Source organism: Galeopterus variegatus, unplaced genomic scaffold (genome assembly GCF_000696425.1).
Source record: "Galeopterus variegatus unplaced genomic scaffold, G_variegatus-3.0.2 Scaffold6378, whole genome shotgun sequence".
Lineage (NCBI taxonomy): Eukaryota > Metazoa > Chordata > Mammalia > Dermoptera > Cynocephalidae > Galeopterus > Galeopterus variegatus.
In genome coordinates this window covers 25,796-35,367 of record NW_007732489.1, presented here as the reverse complement: position 1 = coordinate 35,367, position 9,572 = coordinate 25,796, and the positions used below count along the sequence as shown (strand labels likewise).

General features: G+C 37.9%; 1 protein-coding gene across 1 annotated transcript in view; it reads right to left on the bottom strand.

The window, feature by feature from the left end:
• BRDT (bromodomain, testis-specific) overlaps positions 1 to 8,349 on the bottom strand; it is a 51,124-nt gene extending 42,775 nt beyond the window's left edge. The window contains exons 1-3 of the mRNA XM_008590806.1: positions 8,161 to 8,349; positions 7,255 to 7,392; positions 4,926 to 5,040 (exon numbers count right to left, since the gene is read on the bottom strand). Of these exons, the coding sequence (XP_008589028.1) occupies positions 4,926 to 5,040; positions 7,255 to 7,392; positions 8,161 to 8,349 (442 nt within the window). The remainder of the gene's footprint in view (positions 1 to 4,925; positions 5,041 to 7,254; positions 7,393 to 8,160) is intronic.
• Positions 8,350 to 9,572: the final 1,223 nt, after the last annotated feature.

The following is a 9,572-nucleotide window of genomic DNA, read 5'->3' as shown; positions in this document are numbered from 1 at the left end:
TTGTGCATGTTCTTTGGCCTTGTATGTTCCCAGAGAAAGCCGTAACCTAAGACATTTGGATCACATCACTCTGACATTTATAATTTGAAAAGACCACCCTTCCATCAAGGCAACTCCACTCTTCTAATTGCTCAAACCAAAAGCCTTGGAGTCATCTTTGACTTTGTCTCTCAAACCCAATATCCAATCCACCTGCAAATCCTGTTAGCTCTACCTTCATATCTAGAATCCAACCAGTTCTCACAAGTGGTCCAAGGCATCAACAGTTCTCAACTGAATTGGTTATTGTAACAGCATTTTAACTAGTCTTTCTTCGGCTCTTGTACCCTACAGTCTATTCTCAAGATAGCAACCAAAGTGATCTCTCAAAACTCAACTCATATCATGACATTTCTGTTCAATGCCCTCCAACCTAATCTCCTAATCTTCTCTGCAGGTAAAAGCCAAAGTCCTCACAATGTCTCATAAGGATCTACATGATCTGCCTGCCCTCTTCCCCCTACCTCTGCCCTCCTTCCAACCTCACTTCCTGTTACTCCCCTCCCCCACCTATTTCACTGTAGCCTACTAGCCTCGCTTGTCCTCAGACTTGCTAATTACAAACAGACTACTTGTTCTGCCTGGATAAAGATATCCTCATGGTTCACGCCAATGTATCCTTCAGGCCTTGACTCAAATGTCACTTTCTCAACCACCCTACATAAAACAACCCTCTCTCTCTACCCCCACCACTCTCTAGCTCTCTTATTATGCTTTATTTTTTCCATTTATTACATTTGATACACAATACAGAGATAACCCTGGCTCACCGATTCTTGCTAAACAAACTCAGGAGCTAAATAGATTTAGATGTATTTTAAGATAGAGCTGATACTCCTCAATATCTGAGTTCTCAGTACTAACTAAAACTCAGGAATCAAATAGATTCAGATATCTGAACATCCTCTGATAGTCCAACTTTTTTTCTTTGAACTAGGGAGCCAGACAGATATTTATAGTGAGGAATACACGTATTTATTTCATTTTGTTTCTATATCTCCAACTAGAATGAAAAGCTCTATAAGGGTAAGGGGATTTTGTTTTGAGCACCCCCATATCTCTTATGCCTAGTATAGTGCTTGATACAAAAGAGGAATATGATAAATATTTATTGCATGTCTATTCCATATTGGGCACAATTCTAGGTGCTGAATCACAGTAATGAGCAAGACAGACAAAGTATCTATTCTTGTGGAGCTTACTGTCTAGTGTAAGAAACAGACAAAAAATAAGTAATCAAATTGATTATTAGTGATGCTAAGTCTTAGGAAGGAAATAAATAGGGTGCTGACTAAATTAAGGCAGAGACCTACTATGGAGAGGCTAGCCAAGGAAGGCCTCTCTAAAGATGACAATTAAGACGTCACTGTAAAGGTAAAAAGTAACCATGAGGGACATGGGACAAAGTGGGGAGAGGGTAGAAGTAAAAATGTATTCCAAGACAATCAGGGGGGAAAACCTTAGGGAGAGGAAAGTAACTCAGATTAGAATGGAGCATTGAGTAAGAACCTTATCACGAACGATCATGGTACGAAATTTACACTTCATTCTTCCATGAGAAGCCAAAGACAGGTTTTAAGCAGGTGAATGACACGTTCTAGTCTGTTTTTAAAAAAATCACTTTTGCTATCGTGTAGAGAATAGACCAGACATGACAATCAGGATAACTGGGAGTAAGAAAATGGTAGCCTAGACTAGGAGAGTTGTAAGAGCAATTTGGAGGTTGAGTCCAAATGACTTACTAGTGAACAGAATGTGTGAAAAAGAATTAAAGCAAGGAAGGAATCAAGGATGATTCCTAGGCTTCTGACTTGAACAACTGTGTATGTATTAGTGCCATTTTCTGTTATGGTCACTGTTTAACTGTGAACATGTTAAGTGTGAGATGTGTTAAGACTTCCAAGCGAAGATATTGGGTGGACTGAAGATAAGAAACTGTTTTTCAGAGGAGAAGACTATATTAGATACATAAATTTGGGGATTAATAACACACAGGTGGAATTTAGAAAAAGAATATCTAATATCAAGCCCTTTGAAAAAAACCCAATATTTAGAGATTGAATAGAAGAGAATGAAAGGCCAAGAGGACTGCAGAGTGGGAGGTAAGCCTACACAATTAGTGTGTACACCAAGATATAAAGAAAGGCATTTCAAGAAAGACACAGTAGACTTCTAAAGCAAATACTGATAGAGGTAAAAAATGAGAATAGAAAAATTTTGGAACTTGTAGACTTCAAGTGACCCTGAATGGTAATAACCTTTTGGTGGTGTATAAAGCTAGAACCTATACTGAAGTGAGTTCATGAGTGTATAGGATGAAAGAAAAAAGTGGGGAGAGAGACAGTAGCTGGAAGAAAGATGTGAGTAAAGGTGGATTTTAAAGATGAGATACTAGAGCGCAGCAGCCACCGAGGTGAGCCGAGACCAGACCCTTATGGCACTGGGGCTCAGTCTAAGGACTTGGAGGGGCAGCGCCCATATCCCAGCAGCTGCCAAGGTGAGCCGAGACCCACATGGCACCAGGGCTCAGTCTAAGGCCTTGGGGAGAAGGGAAGTGCTTACAGCCCAGCAGCCACTGAAGTGAGCTGAGACCAGACCCTTGTGGAGCTGAGGTCCAGTCTGAGGCCCTGGGGGAGGAAGGAAGTGCACACAGCCCAGTAGGTGCCAAGGTGAGCTGAGACCTGCACAGCACAGGGGCTCAGTCTACAGCCATGGAAAGCTAGAACAGGAGACAAGGTGGTGTAATATAGATACCGCCACACCTTCTGTCACCACAAGGACAGTTCACCACCACAGTAGCAGCCAGGGCCCCTCTACAGGCAACCTGCCACTCACTTGACTACACTGATATAAGAAGAGTCATCAGTAGATCCTGCAAATAGAGGAGGAAGTCTTTATCCTCATAGCCAACCCCAGAGTAACAGAAGAGGCAATTCCTCTACCAGATGACCAAACATCAATGAAAAAACACTAGAACTATATACAAACAAGAAGATATGACACCACCAAAGGAATATAGTAATGCTCAAATTCCAGACCCCATAGAACAGGGAATCCTTGAAATGTCTGAAAAAGAATTCTGAGCAATGATCTTAAGAAAGCTTGAAGAAATAAAAGACTCAATTAGAGAACACAAGGAAAGAAGAAAAGATATCCAGAATATGGAGGAGAAAATTTACAAAGAGATTAATACCTTAAAAAAGAATGTAGCAGAACTACTAGAAATGAAAGACTCACACTCAAGTTCTATCACTTCTAAAGCCCTTCCCAAATTTTCCAGCACAAATCAATTTCTCACTCTCTTGAACTACAGCACAGAATACACGTAATTTCACCTGACATTTATAACTCTTAGTATTTATTTTATTTTTACTTTCTTCACTTGCAGAGCTCACATTATTATTTTTTTAAAGTTTTATTTCTAACTAAAATGTAAATTTAGCTTGAGGGCTAGGGTGGTTATACTACTTTGCAGCCACACAATATATGCCTTATATGTGACAAATATCCAAGTATGTATTGACAGAAAAACAAAGTCAAAGAACTTTTGTCTGAGGAAAACTTGTGTTCTTAGCAGTAACCTAAGCATCTGAAACAAGTAGCTCCAACATAACCATCAAGAAAATACTATTAAGGGCCAGCTTGTGGCTCACTCGGGAGAGTGCGGTGCTGATAACACCAAGGCCACGGGTTCAGATCCCATATAGGGATGGCCGGTTAGCTCACTTGGGAGAGTGTGGTGCTGACAACACCAAGTCAAGGGTTAAGATCCCCTTACTGGTCATCTTTTTAAAAAAAAAAAAAAAAAGTATTAAACACTTTTTTTTTTAAAGGAGAGCATTCTAAACATAAATAATTTTTACCTTGCTAGAGACAATAATTTAAGTCAGCAATAATTAGCACCTTGCTTTAACTATTTAAGTACTATACTGATCTATGTTATCTATCTCAGAATAGCTTATTTTAATCCTCTGTAGAAGCCTAGGTCTTACATTGTCAAACTCAAGATAACCTTTTACAAAACAAGAACAAAATAAAAACATTAATAACCAGTGGATATCTCACAGGATTGGTTAAAGCAAATTATAAGTCATGACCCATCTTAAAGATCTATTAACAATAAAGAAAAAAGTACTATCAATAAAAACAATCTCGACTATTATGAACCCACTAGAAGCCTTTTATATCCCAGACACTTAACTATATACTGTACAAACATTTACAACCATGATAGATAAATATTTTCCTGATATCATAGATGAGGAAACTAACGTGGAATGATTAAGGAACTTAACCAAGACTACACAGGTTGAATGATCCAAAGATAAACCTGCACTTGATCTATGACATTCTTGGCTAACCACTGCAATAAATCCATTTGAATACTTAAGATTAATTTTGTAACTTCGTATTTAAATAATATGATTATTAGCTCTAATGAATTTCCCTCTAAAGATTTTTTTTGAGTTAAGAAAAAGCAAAAATGACGGTCTTCAGACCCAACAGTAACATTTCATTGTCAGCTATAGCAACTTTTGGTACAGAGAACATTGGCAATTTGTGCTCTCTTATCAGTATAGCACAGATACAATATCCACTGAAAACAGTAATAGCAGCTATAATTTATAGGCTAGGCACTACACTACAGGAAACGTGGCTCCAAGTCTATAATCAATGCAATCTGCCCTGCTCTTGCTTGATAGCCAGCTTTGTGATTAAGGTTTAACAGACTGTTTAAATGGACTTTTTGTATCAATAGAATAGGATATAGAAGGACTTATGGATGTCTGTCTCCTTTGAGGGATTTTATATTTAGTTTGTCATTACACACACATGAGAGAGAGACAGAGACAGAGAGAGAACATAAACTCTACCTCTTGGCTTACCTTTCTTTATTCTTTCCTTACCACCCACAACTTGCTCTTCTTGGGGCATCTGAGATAATTGCTGCATAAACAACTCCTCTAGAGTTTGTGCCATAACAACAATGTCATCTCCAGGCTAGAAAATATATTATATATACCATAAGAACACACAGTATGGTCACTGTACCAAATTTCTTTAATTCAGGCTACCTTACATAAGGCAGTGACATAGTACTCCTAGAAAGTACTTATCTCACCTAAATGAAATTTAGAAAACAGTGAAGCAGCTCACATTTTAAATTCTAGCATCCTACCCCCTCAACTTCTAAAAAAGACCCAGATTCCTTTCTAAGCACCAGAGAATTACAATCCAACCAATCCTACTAATACAAAAAGGTATTAGAAATTAGAATTTCTACCCCACAAATAAAGTAAAACAAAACTTGCTCGTGGCTGTGCAAAGTTCCTCATGGTTTAACTTGAAGTGATTCAGTCTCCAATTAACTAAATAATAAAATGACAGCAGAGGGCTGGCTAATTAGCTCAGTTGGTTAGAGTGCAGTAATACAATACCAAAGTCAAGGGTTCAGATCCCCATTCCAGCCAGCTGCCAAAAATTTTATTTATTTATTTTATTTATTTATTTTTTTCCTTTTTGTCTTTTTTACTGACCGGTAACGGGATCACAACCCTCGGTGTCGCGCCCGTACCGGACCAGGACCGGCAACGGGATCACAACCCTCGGTGTCGCGCCCGTACCGGACCAGGACCGGCAACGGGATCACAACCCTTGGTGCTGCGCCCGCACGTCGCTCAGCCAGTGAGCGGGAACCGGTCTCCACATGGGATCCGAACCCTCGGCGGGAGCACTGCTGTGCTCCCAAGCAGCGCACTCTCCAGTGCGCCACCGGGCCGGCCCCCCCAATTTTTTTTTTTTAATTTTAAAAATAAAAATGACAGTGGAGGGCCATCCCGGTGGCGCACTCCTACAGTGCGCCGCTTGGGAGTGCGGCGGCGCTCCCGCCGAGGGCTCGGATCCCATGTGGAGACCGGTTCCCGCTCACTGGCTGAGCGACGTGCGGGCGCAGCACCAAGGGTTGTGATCCCGTTGCCGGTCCTGGTCCGGTACGGGCGCGACACTGAGGGTTGCGATCCGTTGCCGGACACAAAAAAAAGACAAAAAGGAAAAAAAAAAAAAAGTGACAGTGGAGAGCACTGACTCAATTTTTACATCTTAACTACCTGCTTAGAAATCTTCCTCTTGCTTTACTTCACTACTGAGAAAAAACTAAGTAAATTACAAAGCAACAGCTTAAAGTAGAGAACACTTATTTCTAAGTTAAGTAGCTCAGGAAGAGGACCCTTCAGGAACTGTTGTTAAATTAAAATGAAGTTGTCAGTGGTACTGATTACCATTGGTACTGATTTTCTTTTTTTGGTGGCTGGCAAGTATGGGGTTCTGAACCCCCAACCTTGGTATTGAAACACTGCACTCTAACTAACTGAGCTAAGCAGCCAGCCCTGTACTGATTTCATTTAAAAAAAAAAAATTCACATTGGCTAATAGTTTTAAGTCTTTTATAAATATATGATGGAATTGATAGCTACCTTGGGAATGAAATCAAAGTTTTACATTTCTGTGTCACTAATGATTATGAATAGGCTAAATGCCAAATACTTAGATTTCTCATATTTAAATGGGATAAAAACTTTAAAATATTTTGATACTATGGAACAGCTTGAAAAGGAAATAGTACTCTGGGAAGCTGGAATGCTATATGGAGGAAAAAACCAAATACACAAATCCAGTTTTATGATTGAGAGCAACTGTGAAGATTAAATTCAAAATGTCTACATATATCATCATCCAGGCTAATGCAAGTACTAGTACTAAGACGTAACAAAGAATGTGTCTGGCCTTTCAATCAACGTGTCATGAAATTTAGAGGTATGCAATGTGTTTGGCTTCTTAGATTACGGCCAGAGATCCATACCATGAAAGTTTAACCAAGAATAATGTGTAATAATGCTTATCACTCATCTTATAACTAAAATGGTAGGAATGCAGTAGAGAACATTTTGAAAAATTTACTCATAGAAACCAGCTATCACTGGTATTTCATTTTTAAAAACATAATTACAGCTATTCAGGCAAAAATATTATAGCAAATGGATTGAACAAATATTGATGTTTGAAAATTATGAAATCCACCGAAAAAATATTATCCTTAGAAGTATGTAAAATATCCCAGATCAAGACGTGAAATCTGAAATCAGCACATTTGTTTATACATTTCTTTCCCATACGTAGTAGCAAAGAATCAGCAAGTATAACATAAGGCTTACATACCTTGTTGTACAAATAACAATTTGAGAACATTGTATTGAAGTCTTCTACACATTCTGAAGCCTTCACATAATATTTATTCTCCAAGCGCTTCTTAATTGTATTTAAATCCATTGGTTTTTTAATAATGGTATAGTAATCCTATAGTTTTGAAGAAATTCTAAACGTTATTAAGAATGAGTTCACTACAATTATTGGTACAAAAAGAAATTTAATAAACTATACACATGTAACTAGACTGAGCAATTCGTTACCTATAAAAAGCCATAATCTGGAAATTGCAACCTTTAGTAATGAGAAATAAAGCGGACTGCCATGGCATTATTTTTCACAGGAAAAAAAAAAGCCAATAAAGATTGACAAAGACAAGAATTTATGAGTATAACTATCCTGGAATATAAAAAGTGAATGGCATGAGGAAAAAGAAACTGGTATTTATGGAGTCTCTGACATATCCAGAGTAAAATACTAGCTCCAACATTTACTAGCTGTATTACAAATTACTCAACCATTTTGTTAAGGGTTTGCTAAAAATTCCTAACATAAGACCTGAAGTTGAATTCTTAGTTATGATGCAACTAAGTCGGCCAGGAAATGTCAGGAGACTTCATGGAAAAGGTGACATTCATGATTACCCTGCATCAAATGGTCAAGGAACATATGCTATAATAAGAAAAAAATGTACTATAATTTATCACAAACTTAAAAATAAGAATGTCAGTGCTCAGAAAAATGAGATTTGTTTTTTGGGAAAAAATACTCATTGGGATATTCTTTAGTGCTGCTGAATAAATCAGGTGTTTATTAAATTAAATATATTTTATAAAATTAAAGACTACTTTATTGCTTACAGAAATTTACAGGATTTATCTTTTTTTTTAAACTAACACAATTATAAGACATACTTACAGGCAACTTTAGTTTCACAGCATCCACAGGATGTCGAAAAGGCCAAGAAAAACTATGCTTCCATAAAGCCTTTAGAACAACTTTTTGTAGATACTGCAGTTGATTTGTTAATCGCCCATTTTTCTTGGTATTTATATACTCTGGTGGAGGAGGGTTAACAATAGCTGTCTGTCGACTTGGCAGAGACATCTTTAACTGTGTCAAATCCTGATAGTCTAACGTTGTCTATAAGTACATGTCCTGAAGAAGAAAAAACTGAGTACCTTAGAAGCACTTTTAAAATGGTTTCTATAGGAGCTGAAAAATATTATTCAAGACTAACAGATATATTTTAAAGCATCCTGCTTAAGACAGAAAAAAAGCAGCAAATGACAAACAAATTAATTTTTAAATAAATACGAATCTTTTGCTATAGAAGTAGTAAAAACTGTTTCATTATGTATTTGTTAGTCTTGGATGGTTTAAATTATTTCAGCATTACACAGTATTTTTTTTTCTACCTTTCAAAAACACAAATTGAGGTCTTAACAGGAAGTCTATAAATACCTGGTAAAAAGAAATAACAGAGAATGTTAAAGGTATTATTAGTACATACGTATTCTATAATTGGTAATTCAATGAAGGGGGAAAGGCAAAACATTTTCCTGGTTAATCTGCCCATTTTTAGAGACTGACATTAACAATTAGCCAGTATATCTTTTGTTTGCATTAAAACAGTGTTAGTTCTCAACTCTTGTTGCATATTAGTCACTTGCAGATCTTTTTTTTTTTTTTTCCTTTTTGTCTTTTTTCATGACCGGCAACGGATTGCAATCCTCAGTGTCGCGCCCGTACCGGACCGGGACCGGCAACGGGATCGCAACCCTCGGTGTTGCGCCCGCACCTTGCTCAGCCAGTGAGCGGCCAGTCTGTATGTGGGATCCGAACCCTCGGCGGGAGCGCTGCCGTGCTCCCAAGTGGCGCACTGTAGCAGTGCGCCACCGGGCCGGCCCTGCAGATCTTTAATTGTGGTAAAATATGTAACAAAATTTAGCATCTTTACCTATTTTAAGTGTATAGTTGAGTAGTGTTAAGTATATTCACATTTTTGTGAAACCAATCTCCAGAACTTTTTCATCTTGCAGCACTGAAACTCTATACCCATTGCACAACTCCCTGTTCTCCTCTTCCCCCAGCCCCTGGCAACAACCATCTACTTTCTATTTCTATGAATTTGACTATTCTAGATACTTTGTGGAAGTGGAATCATGAAGTATTTGTCATTTTTGTGAATGGCTTATTTCACTTAGTATAAAGTCCTCAAGGTTCATCCATATTGTAGCATATGTCAGAATTTCCTTCCTTTTTAAAGCTGAATATTCCATTGTGCGTGTATCACATTTTGTTTATCCATTCATCCGTCAATGTCACTT